Consider the following 26,332-nt stretch of genomic DNA (forward strand, 5'->3'; position numbering starts at 1 on the left):
GAAACAAAAAATTTTCAATATTGGATAAAATGGTGTTTTAATAAAGTTTGTTATCAATATACACTTCTATACTTGCAGAGATCAAAGGACCTAGAGCAGACTATTTTATTCAGTATGTATCTCCAGGGAAAATTCTTAACCAACAGTCTCATTTTAAAAATAGTGTCCCCATTTAGCTTTTTTCTTATCTTTATTTTTCTTTGATTTTTGGTATGTTTACTGCTACTTAGCTACGGTGTTATATTTAAAAATCTACTTCAATTATGTGAGATATTAATTCTTAAAATAATGTATTTATTGAACTCTATAGTTAAATTTGCCAAACATTTAATTTCAATTACCTTTACCAATATTAAATTATCATATCACTATTAAAAAACGTCTCACTTTAAAAGTAAAAATTAAAGTGCCATTAAGACATAGTTCAACTCAAATGTAGACATAATCATTTTAGTTATTCTAAGATCATTCTTACTCGGAATGCATATTAACACAATATCTCTTTATTTCCTAGTTCAAAATATTTTTCTTTATGATCTTGCTTAAAGTATAATTAACTAAGTAGGTAAATTTCTATATGCTATTTTTTTTAAAAATGATGGGAATTTTTAATATTAAAAGCAAATGATTTTTCTTATTCTAGATGCTATGCCCTACTTAATAAGAATTTGTGTCTCTTTGCAATATTCATGTACCACAAAATACAATTATCACTGTATAGTATAGTCACCTATCAAACACATAATTACCCCACTACTATATCATTAGTAAATTAACATAATAAATAAATTATAAGTATTTACATTTAATGCTTACTTTTATCAGATCCAGAAATCCACAAAATTACCAAAACTGCAAGAGTAAAATAACAATTCTACCTCCTAACATCCATTTTCTAAGGCCATATTATCTCATCTCTCCTATGATCAAAAAATATGAATTCTACACATGAAATTTTTAAGTGAAATAGGAAGAAAAATAAAGATTTACAATTATATCCACTAAGTACAGTTCACCAAACAGGCCAATAGCCAGAGGCCTCTGCAGTACCTGGGAATGCAGATGAATATATTTTTGAGGATATGGGTTGACAGCACATACTTTCATCCCAATTCTTGCTACAAAGTTCAGTTACAACATATGCTCACTGGTATCTGAAATTGGAAACTTGCATCTTCAACATGAATTCAAGTTTTTAATAATTAACCCCCTTTAAATAAACACACCAGAATAGGCCAGTCTAATTTGCCTTCAACAAAATTTCATTTTACTTGTCAGCCTACGAAAAGTCATTACTGCATGAAATATTTATTTTTGGTACATATATTTGTAAAATGTATACTTGTATATTTTATATTCATATAATTAAACAAAAATCTACCTATCCATACATACAGTTAACAAGTTTCTTATAAAGCAATTTTAAAATAAAGCAAACACTGCATATTTTTTTGCTCCCTTTTCTTCCAATCTCATTTACTGTAAAACTCTTCACCTTACAAAAAATAAGTATTGATAAAAGATTCATAACAATAACAGAACAGACTAAGACACTAGTGAAGACTGCATGAGATAATCATCATTGTAGCCTTCAGTAGCTAGCATGTTGCCTAATATTTATTTTCTTTCTTTTTAAATTTTATAGTTCCTATGGACACAATATCTTTATTTTGTTTATTTATTTTTATGTGGTGCTGAGGATGAACTCAGTGCCTCACATGTGCAAGGAAAGTGCTCTGCCCCTGAGCCACAACCCAACCCATAATATTTAATTTTTTAACTTTGAGAAAAATGCAATAAAATTATAGATTCTTTCAAATAAATGGTACACAAACATTCTACACCATGAGGCTCGGTTATTAGTCCATATCAGTCTGTATTATCACATAGCAAATATGTTTTTAAAGATTTTCTACCTAATTAAAAATTTGATTTTCAGGGGGACAAAAAAAAAAAACATACTGGAAATGCTACACTGGGTCTTATGTTCTATGTGGGAAAGTTCTCCTTGAGCCTCTACCAAGTACACCAGCCACCATATAGCAGAACTTCAATCAATGTTTTTAAAAATGAATATTTTCACTTACTTTTAACATATTTGTCAGTGAAAACTGAAATTGCATATTTCATAAATAGCCATATGATTGAAAGAGATTATTAAATTTTTCCAGATCATCTGAAACATTAAAGTAAAATGTGAAGTTTACTAAATTTTAATAAATCTTTTAAAATATTAAGAAATGTTTAAATGAAATATCTCCAAATAATTAATTTTGTAATATATACTAACTATATGTGAGTGTTAAGTGAGGAATTTTATGCTTCTATATATTTAATAGTTATATTCATATGATATTATAAAAGTCAACTTAAAATAATGAGTAAATAACTTCTCAGGAAAAATTTTAATTGCATGAAATTTCTATTGTTTAGTTTGAAGTCTAAAAGCTTTTCCCCTCATTCCTACCACCAGAAATACCGTGTATCCTTCAATTTCATTCTTTCGGTTTCCTAAGCTTTCTGAACATCTATTTGTTTCTTTTCATTTAAAAAAATGCAGAGAGAAGATAAATGGAAAAATATCTGAAAACACATCTGTTTTATATCCAATATTTGAATTTTTGTTTACAATAATAGCAAATTGATCAAAACAGAGATGAACAAATCTGGTACATTTGTAAACCCTCAACTATCACTCTTATTAGAAAAAACAAGATGGATCATTACATTGCCTTGTGAAAGTGTCCCTAATTATACCAACATCCACTCTGACAAAAATAACTGTATATGGAAAGCTGTGAAGTCCGAAAAGCATCAACAAATTGTACTTGTTGATCCAAGATGAATGTACATTATGCATAATGGTTGGACATAGCAAATTTGTACTATTAAGGTTATGTTTTAAATGACAATCAGCTTGGGCTGAATAAAGTAGGAAATGGACATTACATCCTTGATATGTAGTTTGTTCTACCCCATTCCTCTTATCTGGTCAAATATCAACAATTATATAGTAAACTTCATTTTAAAGGCAGGTAATGGAGCATTTATTTGGGCTCCTTGAAAAGAAAATGGTAAGAATGCTGAATATCCAGATTTATTTCTCTCTAGGGACAAGATCATCTCATACATGCTAGCTCCAAAATATATCTCAGGCTTACCTGCCTGCTCTTCAGTTTTACTACCACAGCTCTAGGACAGGCCACCATTAACAACTCTCTGAACAACTCTGATGGGCTCCTAATTCTGCTCTTGCCAGCTTTCAGTTATGTCTTTGCTTACTTGCTACAATACTCTTAATATTAGTGAAATGGCTTATTTTACTCATTTGGTTAAAAATCTCCCAATCACTTCATCTTTCACCTGGTATAATTTTTTTTAATTTAATTTAATTTTTTTAAAGAGAGAGTAATGGAGAGAGAGAGAGAATTTTTAATATTTACTTTTTTTTTAGTTATTGGCGGACACAACATCGTTGTTTGTATGTGGTGCTGAGGATCGAGCCCAGGCCACACGCATGCCAGGCGAGCGCGCTACCGCTTGAGCCACATCCCCAGCCCTCACCTGGTATAATTTAAAAAGGTTTACTCCTTAACCAGTGCTCTTTTTCTACTCTATGGAATCTGGGTTATTAACCATCTTTCAAATCTCATTTCTTGCTTGCCCAGTAAATTCCAGTTACACTGGACTTGATTTTTCAAATACATTAAGCTTATTTCTCTTCAAGGCCATTGTTGTGGCAATGCCATCCACTTTTAATGCACTTTTTCCTGCTCTGCTTAATTAATTCTTTCTCTTCCCTGAGAATGAGGCTTAAATGTCACCCCCATGTACACACAGACCTAACTGTCCTGTTTTACACAGTATGTCTTTCTTGTTATTTTCTATCTCAGCACTTTTGTTGGTTCTGCCATAGAATTTCTACAACCTTTATTGTTTTATTTACTTACCAAGCTTCATGAGGATATAAAACACACCTGTCTGTCCCATAACGTTTCTCCATGATCTAAATTTTAGATTCTAGGGAACAATATTCAATAAAATAAAAATTAATGTTTTCAATTTTTTAGTGATGAGGTATATAAATATCATGAGTTTAAAAGAACACGAGATACATAAGCAATTTAACCCCTATGTAAGTATGGTTTGATAACATGGTTGACAATGTACATTGGATAGTCAACCTATTTTGATTATTTAGCTATATATATTGATCTCCACCATGTTTATACTACCAAGAAGTGTTGAGCCAGGGTATAATAACAAGACTTCTAGCTCTATTGTGTGAAGCAGAATCTAATCTTTCATGGTGACAACTGAAACATAGTTTTAAGAGAATCATAGGTGTATATAAGGCAGGAGGAGGATGGAGAAAAGAAAGTGATATTGAGATTGTGTGACAGAGAAATAGTTTGGTATATAAAAAACTATAATGTCTTTTATATTTAAAAAAGTTTATACTAGCAGTGATTAGTAAAAACAAAATACTTTCTACTCCATTATTTTTCTAATATTTATTTTGTAATGACAGTAACCCAAAAGTAAAAAAAAAAAAAATAGTTAACCGTTTACTTCTCTTGTACAATAAAAACATTTTTTCTTCCTTAAAAATTTAAAAGTGCTTGATGTATGTGCAGTTTCTATTATGTTCTTTTAAGTTATTTCTGGTTTGAAACACAGATCTTTAATGAACACTGTATAATTTTTTTGTGCAAGCAAACTATTTTAGATATAATCTCATTTCAAACCCAGAACAACCAACATTTAGATGGTCATTGCTGAATCTGCATAAAAATGATGTTTAATCTTTCAGGATACTAATCATAATGACCATACAACGACATTTTAACTTTAAATGTATAATAAAATGACATTCTTGGTTGCATTGATATTTATATATCAATAAAAAATTTTAAATATTCAAGAGTTTAAAAAGTATTATTAGTATTTAAAGTTCAAATGTTCTTAAAATTTTTCCTTAATTCTACATTTATAGAAATATAAGAATATTCAATCTTACAGTTTTCAACACTGTTTATAGTTAGTCAACTAATTTTAAGCCATGAACTTTGTTAAGCAGATTTTTTTTTGCTTAGATATGTTAACTTTTATTTACACATTATTTAGTTGCTTTTGCAGTCACAATTCATCTAAGTCAATAAATTCAATAAAACTAATTGATTACATTACAACTGTAGTTATTTTGTTTGTCACTGAATCATCTGGGGGGAAAATGAATTCAAACAATAGCAGTAATAAAATAAGTACTAGATTCATGTACCCAAATCCTACTTTGACTTAATGAATTATTTGTGTATGTAACTGACTATTTGTATAAACACTAGCCACACCCTGAGAGGCATATCAACTCATTTAGGCAATAAAATATTCTTTGCAAAGTGAAATAATCTTTGAATAAATGGACCCCTAGTGGCTACTAACCATTGTAATTGACATAGATGGTTAACTTATACATGAAGCAAGACTTTGATATTCACCATTACAGAAACAAAAGGTTATCATCTAGAGAAGATAAAGTCAGATTTTTAGATAAAAAATTAAAACACTGAATTAATGTTGTGACTTTAAATATAGGAGAAATCAATGGAATAAGAGGGATTTGAATAGAAAGCATGTTTTCATTTATTCAAATACTTTCTCATTGAATCAAGGAGGTCTGGGTAATACAGTCAAACTTAATAGTAGAAAACTTTACAGTTAGTTAAAAGATAAGATCAGTCCTTTCTAGAGCCAAGTCACTAATTTATTTACTTATCAAGTAAATAATGTAGTAGTTTACATTTGTTAGGCCTTGTCATTATTTGACCCTGCCTATGTATGGAAAACCAGGAATGGAAATGAATCCATTCTTTCCTGTCAGGTAGGATTTTTATATAATTTGCTTGAAAAAATACACAGTTAAAATTTTTACTTTGTGAAAGTCCTTTATCAAGAAGGAAAGTTACATAAAAGTGAAATTTTACCCTCTATAAAATAACAAGTTTCAAAAGTGTTAATGAAAATTACTAGGGATATGAACAGCCTCTTCTCAAAATAAACAAATATTAATTATTTTATTGATATTTTTATGTGTATAAGAAAATAAACATATTTTACATTAGTCTTTCCATACTGCATATTTACAATAATTATGTATTGTTCTATGGTTTTGATGTACAAAGGCTAATGCTTTGATTTATCTAATGACACTACAAATTAAGAAAATATGCCTAAAAAGTTCACAAGTTTAACATTTACAAGGTTGGTATCTATGAACCATTTGTGTTATTTGTGGTCATTTCAGTATCTAAACATTATCTAAAATTATTATCAGGCAAATTTCTAACCACTATAAGTTTAGGTTCTACAGAGCATAAACAACCATTTGTGATGATGAAAAAATCTGCATCATAACTTCTCTATATAATTTTTTTTGAAGAATTATCCTAAATTTTCCCTAACTTAACCAGTAGATACTATTTTGCCCACATATATTCTTATGAATAACCCGTATTTTTAACATATGAATATAAATTCAAATTAAGAGCTTTAGTAGACACTCTTTAATGATCCTATTTATCTGATAAAAAAAGACTGGGAAATACTAATTTTCCAACATTAAGTTCAGCTAAAAAATGAATTACATGTTTGGTATTTATTTTAGGTGAAACATTGTTAAATGGTATGGAGAAGTCATTAAAATAGCTAAGCAAATTAAAACTATTGCAAAAGGTTACCATTACTAGGCTTTTAAATTTAATGTAACTATCTGAAAGGTTATACTTTAACATGATACATTTTTGTAAAATGGGTGTGAAAATTCATACACACCTGTTTTATTTATGTTAGTAAACCCAAGTACTAGGGTGGTTGCTAATGTATCATGGGTACTAAATAAAATTTTTTAAAAAATCTATTTAGGAAAATTCTTACACAGGACTAACTATTAAAAACTTGTGGTAAACTTAATTCTCAAAGTGTACATCTCTTTAGCCTCCAGAGATACTAACATAAAGTATAATGTTTTACTTCCCAGTTATTATTATGAATTGTAATTCAAACAACAACAATAACAACAACAAAAAAAACCCCAAAGTACATGTATAAAGGCAAAAAAAAAAAGAAAGAAAAAGAAAAAGAAAGAATAACTTTACCTAAGGTTAGGTAAAAAGAAGTGAAAGGAGGGGAAGGCAGGGGATGTGGGGATTAGAAAGATAGTAGAATGAAACAGACATTATTACTTTATGTATATATGTAACTGTATGACCAATATGATTCTACAATATGTATACTCAGAAAAATGAGAAATTATATATCATCTAAGTATGATATATCAATGTATATAAGTGCATACTACTATCATGTATAATTAATTAAAATAAAAAATTAATTTAAAAATTGTTCTCTCTCCTAATAAAAATGGTCAAGTAAATAATTATATGTTAGTTTTAACAATCTTCTAATTTCACAGAGGTAAAATAAATGCTCCTTTGGTATTTAATACCAATAGTCCTTGAAAACAAATGAGTGATGTGGCGTGAAATTATACCCCATCATAGGAGAGTATGGCACTATGGTGTCACTTATTATGTGACATATCTTCAAAGTCATGAAAGTTATTAGGGTTCCAAGTTCACATATGAATTTTTGATTACATTCTGTCAGATAAAAAATAATAAATAGGAAAACATGGCAAAGCACCAACTATGTAAATGAGAACTGAGTATTGATTCCAAGTGATTATTTTATTTCTAAATAAAGTATATTGTTCATATATGTTTATGACAAAAGTAAGGCTTCATTGTTTTACTTGCCTTCTGTCTTAATCTTTTTCCCTTTACACAAAAGTACACACTCTCGATTCCTCTGACCTCCATTTTTATATCTGCAAATTATTTGCAGACCCTTACACACACATATGTCTCATCTGTTAAATTGCAGTTACAATTGTCCACAGTTGTTTTACAGTTGAAGTCTTTAGGAGAGGTGACATATTGGTGGTCATCACAGTGCCAGTGAGAGCATCCAGCCAGGTACATGATGGAAAACTTTTATGGTTGTTGGATACCTAGTCTAAAGGAATTTACAATATGCATATGATATTATTATAGACCTTTAAATATTCAGAAATCCAAGGAAATGTATTTTATAAAGATTGTTTAAATAGAAGGAAAGAAAATGCTCATTTACACCGTCTTGTACATACTATTCACCTTTACTTTGTCTCTGTATCCACCCAAACAAATTCCTATGAAATATCTGACAGAAACTTGACGTTATGAATAGGATATTCAAAACTTGGAAATTCACACTTCACGCTTATCTACTCCCTGCTTGCAAAAAATAGAGACCCCACCACAAATCTGTTTCCATCTGCTCCAGGAGGAGATTTGAACAGGGTTCTGGGGCTAAGGCTAGGTGAGGGCAACACTGAGTGACTGGGGTGGGGGTGGGGGTAAAAGGCTGACAATTAGTCACTAGGTACAGCGGGAGCAAGCAAGCTGCCTTTCAAGTAGGCATGTAGGAGAATCCACACATTACCCTGTTTTGAGCGACAACCAAGAGTCAGAAGTCCCCATTAAGTCTGTGCTGCGGAGCCTGACCTCCGGTGGAGACTGCGCAGCCAGGAGCAGTCCCACAGACGCCAGCAAAGGGACCCACGTGCTGCTGATGCTCACGCATCTGTTTAAAGAAATCTGGAATCAGAAAGGCTCACAGCTCCTGGGGCCACCAGCCCTAGGCGGCATAGAAAGGACGCTCCGGTGAAGGAAAATCCTTGACCCCCCTCGTGTGGCAAACCCAGAGAAACTGACCCCAGGACGAAGTTACCTGCAGAAGGCCACCTGCCTTAGTCCTCAAAGCACCTTCCTCCTGGCGTCCCCTCTTGCTCCTCCACCCCGTCCCTTACCTTGGTTGTTGGAGACGTGACTGCAGTCGCCTGGCCAAGCTGTCAGCAGTGGCAAGAAGAAACCAAATTGCAAAAGAAATTCCTGGACTTCGCAGCCCCCCATGGTTTTCCCGGGCTCTTTTTTTTCCCTTAAAAAGAAGTGGTAGCAGCTCAACCAGGTGTTCAGGATAGGGTGGGGGTCTTGGTCCACGTCTTCTTCCTCCTCCTCCTCCTCCACCTCCACCCGGCCCGCAGGGGGTGTCCCGGGGCGCCCCCCGCGTGAGACCCCGGGAGCAGGGCACGAGGGTCCAGGCTGCCCAGGTGCGAGTGCAGCTGCTTCGGAGGAGGACACTGCCTGCGGCGCCGGGGAGCTCCTGGCGGCTGGAGGCGAGGGGAATTGCATCCACCACTGTGTCCCGCTCGCGCGAGGACTATTCACTTGGGCCCCGGAGAGCGCGCGCGCAGGAGCGAGCTAGGGCTGTGGTTTGGGGGAGGGGAGCGAGGGGCGGGGGAGGGCGCCTCACCGCGGGGATGAAGGGAGGGACCACCAGGTGCTAGGGGCAGTTCGGGCGGCCAGAGCGCCTCTCGGGACTAAAGTGGGCACTTGCAGAGACCAAAGTAAGGGAGGCTGCGCAGCTGTGAAGAGGTGCGGGGGCAGCGAGAACTTTCCTCTCGCCAGTGCGGGAGAACCTGGAGAAAGAGGCGGCTCCAAGCAGCCGCGAGTGGTCCGGGCGAGCTGCGGACTGAGCCCTCAGCCCCTTGTTTGAGTGGCGTCGACAGAGGTTCGCAGCACAGACGCTTCCACCTCGGCCGCATCTGCACCGCGCCCGGGTCGTGGCAGCAGTTTTCTGAGCATCTCAGAGGCCGCGCGCTTAGTCCCCCAAGCACTTAACCACCCATTTCGCGACAGCAGCGCAGACCGTTTTATGACTACTCGGTTCGCGATATTGCCTTCCCCTTACTTCTCCACATTATCGCCGCTGGAGGGGGTGCGTGTAGTGGGTTAGCGCTACCGGTCCCGGGCAGTGCTTGGCGACACCAGTAGCGGCCCAAACTTGTCCACTAGGGCGATCGACTAAGCTTTGTGGCAGGCTTTTGGCTTGTAGTCCTTGGAAAGCCAAAAGAGGGAGGAAGCAGCAGAGGGAGTCACATCTGGCTGGAAACGGGAGAGAGCTTGGCACCAGGGCTCGCGGAGGTCGGCGCGTCGCCGTGTGGCGGTGACTTCGCGTTGGAGGTCACCAGCATTGTCTCAGCCTTTGCGCTGGGATTCCGGGGTCCTTGAGCTCCCGCGACTTGGCAGCGTCGGACTGTGAGCTCTGAGCCTTTCAAAGGCGACGTCCACCGTGGTGCCCAAAGAGCGGCTGGCGTATGGCTTTCCCCACGCAAAACGCCCCCTCTGCCCCTGCTGTCTCCTAGGGTTCGAGTAGCTCCTAGCCGAGGCGCAGGCTACTTGGTGGGACCTCCGGGGGCCGGAGCTATGCGGCTATTTGAGGGGAGAGATCTTGGCGTCTTGGGTCCCCAAGCTCTCGCCCCGAGGCCGAGGTGGCACGGAGGGCAGAGCTGGAGCTAGAGCTCTGCTGAGCTTGGCCAAGCCTGGCGCTCCCTAGCCTGACAGCAGCGACTCGGATACTGACAGTTCGGCGCTAGAGGGAGTCAGTCGACAACAAAAATTCCTCCACTGCTAGGTGGTGGAAGTGGCTAAACAGGCAAAGAAGAAAGGAGGAATGCTTTCAAGCTAAACTTAACGAGTTTGTTAAGGACGCGTCATGGAAACCATAACTCTGGTGTGGGAATTTTTTTATTTTGTTATTATTATTATTATCTTCAGTTTATTTTTTTAAAGGGTATATGGGCTATCACAGTGGAGTAAGGTGGAAAAACTCGCCTCAAAATTCATCAGAATTGTTTTGAAGCAACGTTGATGGCAATGGGGGAAAAAAGTGAACTGAAAAGAGAAAGTAGCGATTATTATAAAGGGTAGATGATATTTTTCAACTGGGCAGAGCGTACTGGAGGGAAATGGCACGGTGGCAGAATTCTGGAAAGCAGATGATTAAGTAGCAAAGGTCAGCATTTGACGCTTAGAGAATTTTTGAGATAAAAGCACCCTCCCTTTTTTATGCATTTCAGCTCTATGATGTTTATCACATATCATAGTTAAAAGAGTTTCCGTTAATACCTTATAGTCGATTGGAGGGAAAAAGAGTAAAGATGCCTCACGTCTAAAATTTTGCTGCGTGGAGAGAAACGTGAAATGCAAGTGATTTCCAGAATGAGGAAGGTTTCCGATTGGTGACTGTACTTCCACGCTCATTATGAATTCATACCCAGCTGCTCTTTTAAGGTATCCATGCCAATTTAAATGTATGCAAATCATTTATAAATGGATAACCCTGTGTGTAGTTTATATATTAGTACTTGAAAGAGTAAAATCTGATTTTGCTATTCATTTTACTGCTGTTGCTGATATTGACTGCCCACATGGTTGTTTGCAAACTCAATTTGCAATTTACAAATTCAGTTGTAAAATAGAAATCCACAATATGACCAATGTGCTATAAATCATTACGTCTAAAACTAGAAAAGATTCACAATTCATTATGCCAACGTTTTCATTCAAAATAACGTTTCTTTTCATTTACTGTCAACTATTTCCATGACCTTTTAAATTTTCATTTTTAAAAGTTGAATTACAGTGAATAATTTTATATGCTTCATTGCTAACTAAAAACATCTTATTAAAGGCACTTCTTAAAAATGACTTACATATACTACACTAAACTGAAGGAAAGCATAATAGCATTATTTTAGGAATGTAAAGCCTGTATATCTATTTCTGACCTTTTATTTTTCAAATCAAAGGCTTAGGAGGAAATATTTCGAGTGGAAAAGAACCAAAATAATCTCTAACAAAACTAGTTTAAAATGAAAACTTAAAATCAAGTGTTGATCTTGGCTTGATTTTGAAGAATACATTTTAAAATAGAACATCAAAAATCTATATTTAAAATTAGTCTAGAAGGAAATGGTTCTCATAGAAGGAAGGGAAGTGGGGGATAAAGAAAAGCTAAAGTTTATTTCTAGGACTCAGGCTTATTTACAAATCATGGCATGATGTCTGAAACATAAACTGTTATATCAAAGTAACAACAGCTTGATTAATTTGAATTTATTCCCCTCCCCCATTGTGGCTACAATTCACATACTCTACACAATTTGTTTAAATAAGCCATAGTTAAGCTTGACATAATCTGTATTACCTGGTCAGATAATTAATAGTCATGTTTGCATATGGGTTTTTTTTTAAAAAATAATTACAAAATTTTTCTCAATATTAAAGCTTTAGATATGTTTAGATAATCTTTATTGCACACCTAGAAGATAAAGACCTCTAGGTAAAAACATATCAAAAATGAATTGAGATATAATTATCATTACCTTTGACAATAACAAAAGTCCATGAGTTTAAGATGACAATAAATTTCAAAATATGATTGTAAAAATGATTACTATAACAATTTGACCATTTGTGTTACAAACACACATACAAATATGTATATGCATATTCTTTCTAAAATATTATGCTCTTTTTATGTGCAAGAGGAAGAGTTGATAGTTAACTACTTTGTATGAGTAAAAAATAATTTATTTTATAAAGCAATCATTTCTTTAAAATATAGACACAGTTGTTTCTTTTGTGAGTTAGAAGCAATTGCACTTAACAAAAATGTACTTCCTTTTTGATTCTCTAGCAGTGTTGATATATATGCTGACATGTGACAGTTTCAAAATTATAAGCCACTCAATGAACCAGATGCAATATGCATGTAGATTTGTCTGCACTTGTCTGTTTGAATCATACCCATATTCAGAAAAGCATTCATGTCTCATTTTTTTCAGAGCTATATTATTCAGAATTCCCTTATAGAATTCTCTCAGACCATTGTTCTTCATGATATATGTGGTCTGAATTTGGGTAACTAATGATTAATTTTTTAATTCAATAAAAGATATATGATACTAAAAACTAGCCTAAGTTTTCACCTACAAGAGAAACAGTATTCACATTATTTGCTTTATAAACTGATGAAAAGAACAGAGACTTAACATGAAATTAATCCCTTTGAGGAACAAAAGGATTATAATGTTAATATTCAGCATGTTTAAAAGATTGAGAAAGTCTCAAATATATCATTCTGGTAGAAGAATATATTAATTCATTTACAGTAGTAATTTACACTCTAAGGTCAAGATAGAAGAGACAAATAAAAAGAGTGTTGATCCTCAAATATTTCAAAACATCAATTCTTAAAAGATTAAGTTTGTACTTTAAACACACAATTGTGTCTTTGTGTTAATAGAACATTTAGAGACATGCACAGACATGTTACCTTCATGCCTTCAACTTTAAAATGCAAATTGAGTAAAAGATCAACATATCTATTTTAGCATCTAACATCTAAAGTTAAAAAAAACTCACTCAGTCATGTATATTTAATTTGAGGCTCTTTGCTTTTAGAAACCATTATTTGGGGAAAACACACACATTGTTTCCTTCAGAAATTAGGCTTTGATGTTTAGAAAGGGTTAATGTTTCTCCTTCCCCTCCTCCTGCTCCTCTTTTATTTTTGAAAAAAACATCCCAAACAGCACTGGATGTTTTGTTTTATTGTTATCACATTAAATTTAAAAAACTTACAGAAAAAAATGTAGCATAAAGTAACCCAAAACAGACTACAGTTGCTATTGCAATAACTGTGTTCAAATCTTGTGTGGCATATTGTAGTCAAAGAAAAATAAGTGTGTGTATATATACAAAATCATATACATATCACATTTATATATTACACATGTGTATGTCCATAATTCATTGAAAACATTGTCTCTACTACTTTTCTACTTCACCATTTACCAAACACGAGTTTCATTTGCATTTATTTGTGCCCAGTACTTTGGGGAATGTACAAAGATTATTTGTATTTGGTTCCCATCTCTCAGAAGTTTATATTACATTGCTGAAGACAGACATATGGATTATGCCTATATAAATCACTATGTGTGGTCTCAAATATCTACTTAAAGTTAAGAGAATCATACCCTCAACTTCTAAGGCATGAATCCCTACTGTTACTCCTTTTATTTGTTTTAAACATACTCTTGTTATAGATTAGTTCATCCTTGACAGCTTGTCAATGAACTTTTATCAACATTAAATACAATATTAAGTCTTATGTACAATGGTCAGATAATGCAACTATACTCAACTAGTGTTTTTAATGAAATTGATTTAATAGTCAGGACTATCAGAATATTCACCAAAGTAATTTATCTAAATTATGCAGAGAAGTTTTAAAAATAATATATTTACATTAATTTCAATTTTATAAGTAACATGACATTCAGCTTATCTTTCATGCCCCAGAATAATCAGCTATGTCAAAACAACTTTGTTTTAATTGAATAATAATAGATATCATTAAAGAGCATATTCTAAATATCAAATAGATAACAGCTAGTGAAAGAAGAAAAACTACTTTTAGAAAAGATCTGTGTAATGAAATGTCTGATTGTTTCCTTCATAATAAATATCACAGGAATAATACTAATTAATTTATACTCAGCTATTGAAAATAGAAATGTAATAAAAATATACCAATATGTTGTCCTGTATTGGTCATACTTTAAGATACTTTATAACCTACTTCAAGAAAAGGAAAAGCAAATTTTACACAAATAACCCTGGCATATGCCAAATGCTAAAATGTTAAATTTGAATAACAATTATCAACTATGGATTTCAGCTACTTTGATACCAATAATGCAAAACATGTTCTTTTGCTATAATCAAACTGAGATAGATGAAAAGTGAATCTTAATATCTCTCATACACTGGACTTGGTGGGTAATAAAGTTCTTTAATAAAAATGTTTCTTATTATATTTATTTACTTTGCAGTAAGTTTCCATGCTTACAATTTTGAGCTTGTGAAATTTTTTTTTGTGTAAACATTAAAAAAATTAAAAAGACTTTATTTCAACTAAGTTATAATAACAATAAAAATTTAATATGCCCAACATACATAATTTTAATCATAGTATTTATTTTCCTATTGCTATTAAAGGGTTTTCATTCAAATACAAATATTTGTCAATATTATCTCAGAGTCATTAGATAACTATAAATTTTATAGGACTCACTTATATCAATCAACTGACAATAAGCATACAATTCTTCATTTTCTTGCCTAACTTTAATACACATATTCAATTTTCCCAAGGACCTTGAAGTGTCTTCAAAGAACAGTGAAGGTTTCTTCTACATCCACAAAAATTATTTCAAAAATAATAAAATATTTCGTATTTATGTTTAACTTTCAGTCAAATTTACCATCACTATTATTTTTTCCATAATGGAAATTTAATACTTGCATATTTCAACAGCAAGAGTACCTAATTGCCCTAGTTTTGTTTGTCAAAGATCATTAAATACTTTTATTTCTATCATTTGAGTCAATATAACTTTATAAATTGCTACATATGAATAATTTATATTATATACATGTTAGGATTAAGCTGAGTTTTTATGAAAATGGTTCTGGCTATTCAGGAAACTGAAGTCCACTGTGAGTCCCTGTGAGACTTCTGTAGTATTTCACTGTTAAATTTTATTCATGATCCATAGTATTAGCAGTATACTGAAGTCCATAGTATTTGGAATTAAGTTGTATGATTTTAGTTGAAAATATAATTTCCAAATCAATGGAAAAAACACTAGACTGACTTCCACTGGTATTAATTTATATCTAATGATGTCTATATTTATTTGATCATGAATTATTTTATATCATGGCTTGAACTATATAAATAATAGGATATATAGTCATGATTATTTTTGAGTGTTTTGTCCAATGGGGAAAGTTCCTTGCTCTTTGAGAATATGTACAATTTTCAAACAAAATATTGAAGTTCTGTATTATGTATCTTAAACAAATGCAATATGTTAACACTGCCAAATAGCACTCTTTGCAATGTTAGAGATAATATGTATCTCTGATGTGGAATAGAGTACCCACTAGCTTCATGAATTTTTGAGTGTTTGACTGGATCTAATGTGTCTGAAAACTAAACTTTTGGGACTTAACATCTATAGTAATGCAGCCACCTCAATGTTCATAGCAGCTCAATTCACAATAGTTTAACTGTGGAAGCAACCTAGATGTCCTTCAATAGATGAATGGATAAAGAAACTCTGGTATATACACAATGGAATATTAGTCATCATTAAAAGAGAACAAAATTATGGGATTTGCAGATAAATGAATGGAGTTGGAGAATATCATGCTAAGCCAAGTAAGCCAAACCCCCCAAAACCAAAGGCCGAATGTTCTAATAAGTGGATGCTGATCCAAAACCTGGAGGGTGGAGGCATGGGAAAAATGGAGGAACTTTGGGCAAAGAGAAGGGAAGATAGGAAGGGTATAGGGGGTCAGGAAAGATGGTGGAATGAGGTGGACATCATCACCCTAAATACAGGTATGACTGCATATATGGTGTGATGTTATATTGTGTATAACCATAGAAATGTAAAATTGTGCTGCAATTGTATACAATGAATCAAAAGGCATTCTCCTGTCATATATACCTCATTAAAATAAATAAATATATTTTTTTTAAAAAATAAGTACTCACTACATATCAGAAAGAAAAAAACAAAACTTTTGGTTTTAGATATTTTTAATAAATTTAAAATTACACGGCTACTTTTTGCCACTGCATTGGATTTTACATCACTGCTTTTCAATATCTCCATGTTGATAATGGGGAAAAATAATAGAGGGATTTGAAAATAATGCAAGATTAAGATTGGATATGGTATGACTTTCTCTAAAAATAGCTAATTCTCAATGTATAAATTCTTTCATGCACACTCAAGTTTCACACAGTTATATTTATCATAAAACAAAATAAAGCTTTTGTTCACTTCCAATAATAATTGTTACTATGTGTGTTTACATGGTCTTCAAATGTTGCTTGAAATTATGTGGTTTTTTTTTTGCATATTGCTGTGAGTTGGTCAGAACATTTGAAAAGATGTCACTCCAATAGAAGCTCAATATCTTTAAGAATTATGTCAATTATGAATACATTAGTTACTAATGTGCCTACTTTTGAAGGCTACTTTAGAATTTTTAAATGGTTCATGAGCCACCATTCCCCCGCTCTTCAAATTATGTCTAGTATGTTGCTCCAAGTCCCAACAAATTACAGAGATGGGAGGAACAAAATAATGGTATTATATTTTCCAAAATTAATGACCTCCCTTGAGATTTGTCAAAGAGGCAGCAAGATTTTACATTCAGAAGCTAGACCTTGCCTTTGTTTATTGTTTCACTTTGTTTTTGGTATTGGTTTACTTTTTCCCCTTTTGACTTTTAGGTTTACATCATAATTATTGTCAGAGCCAGGGGTAGTGGTACATTCCTGTAATCCCAGAGGCTCTGAAGGCTGAGACAGAAGGATTGAGAGTTCAAAGCCAGCCTCAGAAATTTAGGTGCTAAGCAACTCAGTGAAACACTGTCTCTAAATAAAATCAAAATAGGATTGGGGATGTGGCTCAGTGGTTGAATAGTTCAGTCCCCAGTACAAAAAAAAAAAAAAAAAGGAAAAAAATTGTCAGGAACACTTTAAAATATCCACAGATATTTTAAAATATGAAAGTGATGTGAAAACCAGAGAAACCATTTACCACTATTTCATTTATATTGTCCTGAAGTTTGTCATTTGAGGGTATCCTTCATTTGTCAAAAACATCAAATTAAAAAAGAAAACTAAATCTAATTTGGCTTCATCTCCTAAAGAAATCTTGAAACATGATTAAAAAGTATTAATTTATATATTACTTAGGAAACAATTACATAGATTTACTATGTGACAGTGTTCCAAGTATAAATATTAATTTCAGATACTAATTATAAATACTAATTACCAATATGAATTCAATTGATGCTCCAAGAAAAAAACCACTTGGAAATAGTTACTATTATTATTCTCATTTTCTAGACTATAAAAATGAAACTCAGAACTGGCCTTAAGTTATCCAGGCATTAGGTGGTAAGACAGGAATGTTAACCCACCCAGTTGCATCCCAGAGGTTCTGCTTGTCATTGCTGTGTGCCTGAATGTCCACCCAAATTTATGTAAGTGTGTGCTTATATAGTTTGCATGTATCTGTAAATTTATCTATATAATTTATCTAGTTAAATAAAATTAAACTCATATCATCAAGTACTTTCAATTAATCCCTTTCCTGTTTATGAGCAAGTTCCCAAATGAACTCATTTTTCTTTCTCAGTGTCTACACTTAGGTGACCTTTGTAGGATATTCTGTTTGTTTTTTTTTTTTTTATAAAACAATTCTCTTAAGGAGAAGTTTTCTCCCAAATTTCTAGCTCAATCCTACTCAGCTATTATGTTTTATGTTCCATCTGGAGCCCTTTATTAAAGCATTGAGTACTTGATGAATGAAGCAATCAAAGGCTTGCTCACATATAACTTACATCTTAGAGTTAACATGTATGAAGTATTTAATCACAACACATACTGTTCTAAGTCCATTACACAGGTTAGCTCATTTAATAATCAAAGGCCTGTGAGGTAGGTACTCTTATTATACCCATTTTACAAATGATGAAGACGGAGATACAGGTTACATGCCAACAAAAGGCGGAGCAATGATTCTTAAATTTTAGAGAGTTCTGTCTTCTTGTTGTAATGTAAGCAAGGGAATAATCAGAAGATAAGGAGGTTTGGGCCCTCATTCTGGAGTAAAATAATAATAATTCTGCGATGGATTTGTGGCTCAGTGGTAAAGTGCTCACCTAACACATGTGAGGCACTGGGTTCAATTCTCAGTACTATATAAAAATAAATAAAATAAAGGTATTGTGTCCATCTATAACTAAAGAATAATAATAATAATTAAAAAATGATTCTATGTAGAATGGGGACAGAAATGAAGAAGTAGATGAATTTACAATGCATTTTGAAGGTAGTTAAGATAAAACTTTCTAATGATTTGAATTATGGTTCATGCTCACTTGTTAGTGGCTAATAATGGCTCACCTATCTAATTATATATGTAACAATTTACATTTTTGAGAAGCCTACTGAAACCATTAGTTAAGAATGCTGATGAAGATTTTGAAGCAATATCACTATGGAAGTCATTTTGTCTATTTTCAAATCAGAACTCTAGAAATCAGCCTTAATTTTTTTCCCATAAGATCAACTCAGACCATTCAGCACCTTAAATTTAAAAAGCATCAATTTATTCTTACTTATTCTGAAATCAAAGCATAATAAATTTGGCAAATCACGATATAGTTTAGAATGTAGCTTTTACTTTTATAAAGTTAGATAAAATAATGCTGAATCTTATGCAAATTAGTCATGTTATGAGATTCATAAGAACATATTTACCATTTATTATTGTATTTATTTAGATCCAGCATCAACTCCCTTACTGAGAGAATGATTATTTCCAAAGTCATATATGAGTTTGTCGTGTGTTAAACAACTAGGTAAGAACTAAGTCATCCATGTTTGGTATACTTAAGGCAGTACCAAAAACGAGATACTGAAATCCTCATTGAAAATTTGCCCCAGCCACTCAGCCAGAAAGAACAATTGGATTACATTGAAATGCTGACCTTCTATGCAGGAATGTGAAGATTTTCTCACAAATGTCCTATTTGTGGCTGAGAGGCTTTTAAAAAGTAAAAACTCTAGAATGAAGTACTTAGAAGTGTTGTTCTCTCCTGTCATTATGATATTAATGTGTTTATACCAAAAATCTGAAGGATTTTTGAGTAGGTTCACATTTTTTTAAAATATTTTTGTATTTATAGATGGACACAATATCTTTATTTTATTTATTTATTTTTATGTGGTGCTGAGGATCAAATCCAGTGCCTCATGCATCATCCCAGGCAAGTAAGTACTCTACCACTGAGCCATAATCCAAGCCCCCTAGGTTCACATTTTTTGTTAAAAATTTGGAACATATTTCTGTCTTTTAGTTATTTCTTTAAATTTTAAAAGATCATAACAATACCAATGTTTATGTAGTAAATTGAAAAGAAAAATAACTATTGTACTAGTCTAACATGACTACTGTTTTTGTTTTAGTGGAGTACACTTCAGATATCTGAATTACCCCCATCCCCAAAAATATGCACTCTGATGTGGTTGAAACTATATTATGCATTTAAACTGACATGGCCTTTCAGCTTCTCCACAAAGTCCTTAACTTTTTGGTTTATTTGTATATAGATTTTCTATGATGTGAATTAAGTAAAAGTATATAAAATTCATAAAGAAAGGTATTGCTACCTGAGCACAATGATGGAAAATAACATAAGTCAAATATGCTTTTCATAGATCTCAAAATTTCAGAAAACTGTTCAATATTATCAACATATGTAAATTAGCATCAATATAGAATTTTGAAATGTTACTTTTTTAAAAGTTTATATTATCTCATGGGGAAAAAAGAGAATACTTTTTTTCTTAAAGAGTTTCATTGTACAGCTCTGAGGAATTGGAGGATGATTCCCTGAATTGTAAATGCTAGGCAAAAATGCAAAGTAATTTAGGCTAATTTATTTCTTTTACCCCATTTAAAAATATTTCCTTTGTACAGCATACCTCTTTTCAGATATAATTAATGGAATAATTAAATGGTGTTTGTTTTTGCCTTTTAAAAAAGTAAGTTTTATTTTATGATGAAATGAAAGCAATAGGAGCCATACCATTTTAGACAACAGTATTTCATCAATGGCATACAACAGAATGATAGCAATGGCAATGATATACACTTGAAAATATGAGGCTTGGAGAATAAACTTCCACAAATCACAAAGGTATTAAATACCTCAGCATTTCCTCATACTATTTATATTGAATTTCACTTTTGGCTAACAACAGATGTTTTCTGAATAATTGTACTTATAATTACTTATTCTTGTGGGTTTTAAAATTGTTTAAATTGTAGCAGCATAAAACAATCATTTTATTATACTCTTGGACTCAGAAGGGTAGGAATTCATACCAAGGGCAACAAGGAACAGGTATTGTCTCATTTTCAATGACCAAAGCCTCAGCTCACAAAACTCAAAGGCTGTGGATGACTCTAGGGATTTTTCGGCACATGTCTGGTTGCTGAGGCTGGCTGGGCCTTCCATGGGACTCTCAATCAAATTTCAACCCTTGGCCAGGTTTCCTGAGGGAACATAGGCCCCATAACTCGAAGAGAAGACGAATATTATATACTAAGAAGACCAAGTGTGGTGGAAGTTCCTTTTGTGTCCATCTGGAAAATAACTAGTGTGTTAATCCTCTGATAGTGGTAACCAAAGGCAGGTTAGGTGTGGCTGATGGAGGTAGATCCCTAGGGTCATGCCTTTGGGGTATATGTTATGTCCTTGTTGAACAGAGTGCTGGGCAGGTGTGTGTTCCGCCACCCACCTTTGCTTCCTAGTGCAGGTTCTGAGCTGCTTTCCTCTTCCACATCCTTCCACCAAGTTCTTCCTCACCTCCAGCCCACAGCAATGGAATTGGCCATCTACAACTGAGACCTCTAAAGCCAAGAGTCCCAAATAAACTTTTCTTCCTCTAAAATTGTTCTTGTCAAGTTTTATGTTCACAGCAGTGAAAAAACTGACAACAAAACACTCTCTGTATCTTTCTAAGTTAAATAATTCCTTGTAGGACAACAGTGACTTATTCAAGATGGTAAGTGGTTTATATGCATTCAATATTCATTTAGGAAATAGTGAATGGGCTTTGATAAGTCTATGAAACCACAACTGAGGCTATTTGACTTAGGTACTGCTGTTCAGAATTATAGGTTTGACAGAATCAGAAATTGTCGCTTCCCTATTGAAGAACTAGGCCAATATTCCTCAGGTGGTACCCTGACAGTAACAGAAGCATTAGAAGCCTATCCAAACCAATCTAAAAGTTATCACCTTCTGGGGATTCACTCAAGTGGTTTACAAAATGAAATTTCCTGACTGCTGAAGTGAGTCATTTGACATTTCTGATAATGCTTTAAATTCAACAGTAAACAACAAAATATGAATTAATATTATACTAATAAAATAAAATATTATCTGAATATTTCCATAAAAAATTGTAATTGCAGTACTAATTTGCATTTTAAGGGTAGATAAATTGTTGATAATTGGCAGGAGGGGAAGATATTAGCATTCATAAATAAGAATACCTTTAGAAGTGTGACACTGTATACACACTGAAAATATTCCTGCAGGATAGCTTTAAAAGATTGCTTATGAAAAAATATTTTCCTATAGAGAGACTTTTGCTTTTCTTCATAACTGATAAGACCCTTGGACCAAAATAATTTCTACCACAAGGTATTGTGATTTTATTCACCAATGGTTGAAGATAAAATCATTAATATGGACATCAGATCTTCAAGATAACTAGGCAAAGAAAATATAGATAAAATGTAGAAACAACTGAGGGTATTACTGCTTGCTGGGAATGGAGTAATAATATGCCTTATAATGGAGTTATTCTTAAAAGACTAATGGAAGAAAAACTCTCTGGGCTTCAATAATTCAATTTTTTATAATGTTTTTTTCTAGCTCTATAGTAGAGAAGGAATTCAAATAAAGTTAATATGGTAAAAAAAATAGTCATATATGCAAAAGAATTGTTAATCTGATTTACATATCTCCAATAAAGATTTTATGTCCACTAATAATTACCTTGACAATCTTGTTTTATTGGGAAATAACTGATCAAGAATGAAAATGACTAGGTAGTTAAGAAAAATGTACTATCAAAGAAAACTGTTTAATTCCCACTGTACAAAAAAAAAGCAAAATTGAAATTCTTCAAAGTAAAAAACACATAACAATTTAATATTCTCAATATTAAGTGTAAACTCACATTTTCTGGGTTCTATAGAGAGAAACTTTTGAGTAGGGATGCACCATAATTGTAATTTTATTTACACACTTGAATAGATCTAAAATTACTTATTGAAGAATATTTTGGTTTATGTGTCCCTTGGAGCCCATATCCATGTAATTGTGGAATGAATTTTCATCTATGTATATGACATCTTCTGGTACATAATATACAAAGATTGCTAAAAATCAGCTGACCTTGGTATTTATTTGAACCAATAGAAGATAGTGAAAGTGATAATCTGGGTATATCAATCAAAGTAGCTTTTCAGATTCTACCAGAATGTTAGGATTCTGCCTCTTCAAACATGGTCATCAAGAAAGCCAAGCCAGGGCTGGAGTTGTGCCTCAGTGGTGGAGCACTTGCCTCACAAGTGTGAGGCACCGGATTTGATCCTAGCACCACATAGAAACAAATAAAGGCATTGAGTCCATGTACAATTGGAAGGAAGGAAGGAAGGAAGGAAGGAAGGAAGGAAGGAAGGAAGGAAGGAAGGAAGGAAGGAAGGAAGGAAGGAAGGAAGGAAGGCCAAGCCATATAGAAAGGCTATTGTACTTGCATTGGTCAACAGCTCCAGCTGTGCTCAAAACTACATGAGTGAGCCATGGTATTTGTTCAGTCAGATGATGTGAGGCGATTCAGTTCCTAGCCACATGAGAGACCCTGAGAGCAAATTGCCTCCTAGAGCCCAGTCAACTCAGTAGAAACAAGTAATAATAAACTCTTGTTTTAACAAAGTGAAACACATTTGTTTTTTCCTTTTTTTGGTGATTTGTTATATAGAAATAGAAAAACTGGAACAATTCTTTCTTTCTTTCTTTCTTTCTTTCTTTCTTTCTTTCTTTCTTTCTTTCTTTCTTTCTTTCTTTCTTTCTTTCTTTCTTTCTTTCTTTCTTTTTTTTAATACCAGGGATTGAACCCAGGGGGACTTTACCACTGAGCTATGTCCTCAGCCCTTTTTATTTTTTTATTTATTTTATTTCAAGACAGGGTATCCTTAAGTTGCTTAGGGCCTGGTTAAATTGCTGAGGCTGGACTTGAATTTGTGATGCTCTTGCCTCAGCCCCCCTGAGTTACTGGGATTACAGGCACTCCGGGCTTAGAACAATTCTCCCCCCACCCCTAATAGTTTTTGGAGACTGTAGATGGACAGAATACCTTCTTTACTTTATTTATTTTTATGTGGTGCTAAGGATTAAACCCAGTGCCTTACACATGCTAGGCAGGTGCTCTGCCATTAAGCTACAGCCCCAGCTCTGGAAAAATTCTTTATGACTATTGTTTGGTATATAAAACATGTGACTTTTTTCTTCAAAATGCTAACAAACTGATAAAAATATGAAATGGTCTTTTTGGTCAAATATAGCATACATAGAAGGTTTAAAACTAGTCAGTTGTAAACAGATCCTGCTGTTTTCCTAACTTTAGACATCACAGGCACAAACACACAAACATATGTCTTTATGAATATTTTAAGAAGAAAATAAAATTGCATTTATTATAAATTATTTCTTGTCATAAATTAAGAACTCATATTGAACTAGATATTAGCAGATCACTAGCTATTATGTTAGTACCGACCTCTTAAAATACTAATCTATTTTATGAAACATAGGAAGAATGATTTTCAAATGTCTGGACAAATAGACTTGTTCATCCTTACAACTTAAAACACACCTATGATCAATGACCCTGAAGAAATATATACATTCTACTACATTTTGAATATTTTCACCCCATTTGAGGATATGTTTATGGAGCACAGAAAAAAATTCCAAGAGAATAATATTGTCACTTTAAGGTGAGGTCTCTACAGTTTCATTGTTTAAAGTTATGTACCCTAGGGCTGGGTTTGTGGCTCACCATGTGTGAGGCCCTGGGTTCTATCCTAACACCACATAAGAATAAATAAAATAAAGATATTGTATCCAACTACAACTTAAAGTAAAAATAAAATATTACATACCCTAAATGTTTGAAAAAGGGAATCTTCAACCTTTTCTAATTCCTTTTATTTTTCTTTTTAAATTCTTCCTTTGTCTTCTTTTCATTCCTCCATTCCTCTTTTCTTGATTTGTCGTCTTTTACAAAGATGATAGAAATAAAGCAAATTACTGGAATTCAGGTGCCTTGGTTTCTAATCTAAATTCTTCAAGTAAGTAGATATGTAATCTCGGTCAGGTCACTTACAATCTTGAGTCCTAAATTACTTCCCCCCTAACTTTGGGGGATTAAAACAGATTATTTTTCTATCCCTTGATGGTTTAAAATTATATAATTCAAAAACATGTATAAAACAAGGCAATTACAAGGTAAACATCAGAAGTTAATTTGGAGAGGATATAAAAGCATATCAGGTTCATAGTATGAGTTACATATGGAAATGAACTAAAGTCAGAACAAGAAGGCAAATTACTTTAGGCTAACTAGTTCTCATAATACAATACAAGAAAACAAAAATTCTCTATGGAAATACTTTTCTTCATTGACTTTTAGGAGAAATAAACATGATTCTTGTATTTAAGGGATATTGGATAATATAATTGAAACTCTATTTGGTTACAGTATTTAAAGTAAGGCTTCTTGGTATTCTCATAGCACCAGGATCATACCACAATGCATGAAAATCCAACTTGAGCATTTATTGTACATTTATATATTTTTAAATCTATATGTCCATTTGTCTAATTAAAATTTCTTAGGGGTAAGTGACTTTTATTTTTTTTTATTATTAGGCCCTGCAGAGTGTAAGGGGGAATTATATATGCCTTCAATACGTTTTTATAGAATTAAGGACTATAGAATCAATCTTCAAATAAATATTTTCATGTCATCGCATGAATGGTAACAAAATCATATAATTAAGTTACAATTTAGAAAAGATATGTCTGTTTAATTCTGATAATATAGTCAAGTCAGCAGTTTTATGTTGCCCTAAATTAGTACATGTATAAAGATTCTGGCACAATACAAGGAAGAAAAGTGTCTCTTAAAGGGCAGTTTTCCATTAATGATTGTTTCATGTGAGTTTATGACAAGTGCCAGTTTCAGTAGACCCAGTATTTTAATAATACTAGTTATTAAAGTACCATTTTTTACATTGTTGACTATTAACTGTGATTTGAAAGTAGATATTGAAGTGGTAGCAGTAACATCTTACATGCCAAATTAGGGGTTTAACATGTATTTTTTTTTCTCATGTGAAGTCTTTCTTTATCAGGTTGTACCAAAAGGAATTTTGAAAGAGAATTTCCACTAGAAACTAGCTTAAAACCTTCCCAAGCACTGAAACAAATACTGGATTAAGATAAGTTTGTGTCAGTAGTAGAAAATTAAGGTTCAGTGTCATCAATTGGCTACAGCTTGTTAAGCCATGCCTTCTGTGGAAAACCTGATTATGAAAAAGTCTACGGAGCCATGAGCTGAAAGCTTTCCTAGGCCTCTCCCA

The 26,332-nt window shown here is 33.4% G+C and overlaps 1 protein-coding gene across 5 annotated transcripts in view; it reads right to left on the reverse strand.

Annotated features, from left to right (window-relative positions):
• Epha6 (EPH receptor A6) overlaps window positions 1-10,504 on the reverse strand; it is a 792,729-nt gene extending 782,225 nt beyond the window's left edge. For 4 of the 5 annotated variants that reach the window (XM_078044415.1, XM_040270502.2, XM_005336763.4 and 1 more), the window contains exon 1: window positions 8,909-10,504. In XM_078044415.1, the coding sequence (XP_077900541.1) occupies window positions 8,909-9,290 (382 nt within the window). In that variant the 5' untranslated portion in view covers window positions 9,291-10,504. The remainder of the gene's footprint in view (window positions 1-8,908) is intronic. The other variant, XM_021734213.3, reaches the window with a different exon arrangement.
• Window positions 10,505-26,332: the final 15,828 nt, after the last annotated feature.

The sequence above is a fragment of the Ictidomys tridecemlineatus genome, chromosome 3, assembly GCF_052094955.1.
Source record: "Ictidomys tridecemlineatus isolate mIctTri1 chromosome 3, mIctTri1.hap1, whole genome shotgun sequence".
In the NCBI taxonomy this organism is placed as follows: domain Eukaryota; kingdom Metazoa; phylum Chordata; class Mammalia; order Rodentia; family Sciuridae; genus Ictidomys; species Ictidomys tridecemlineatus.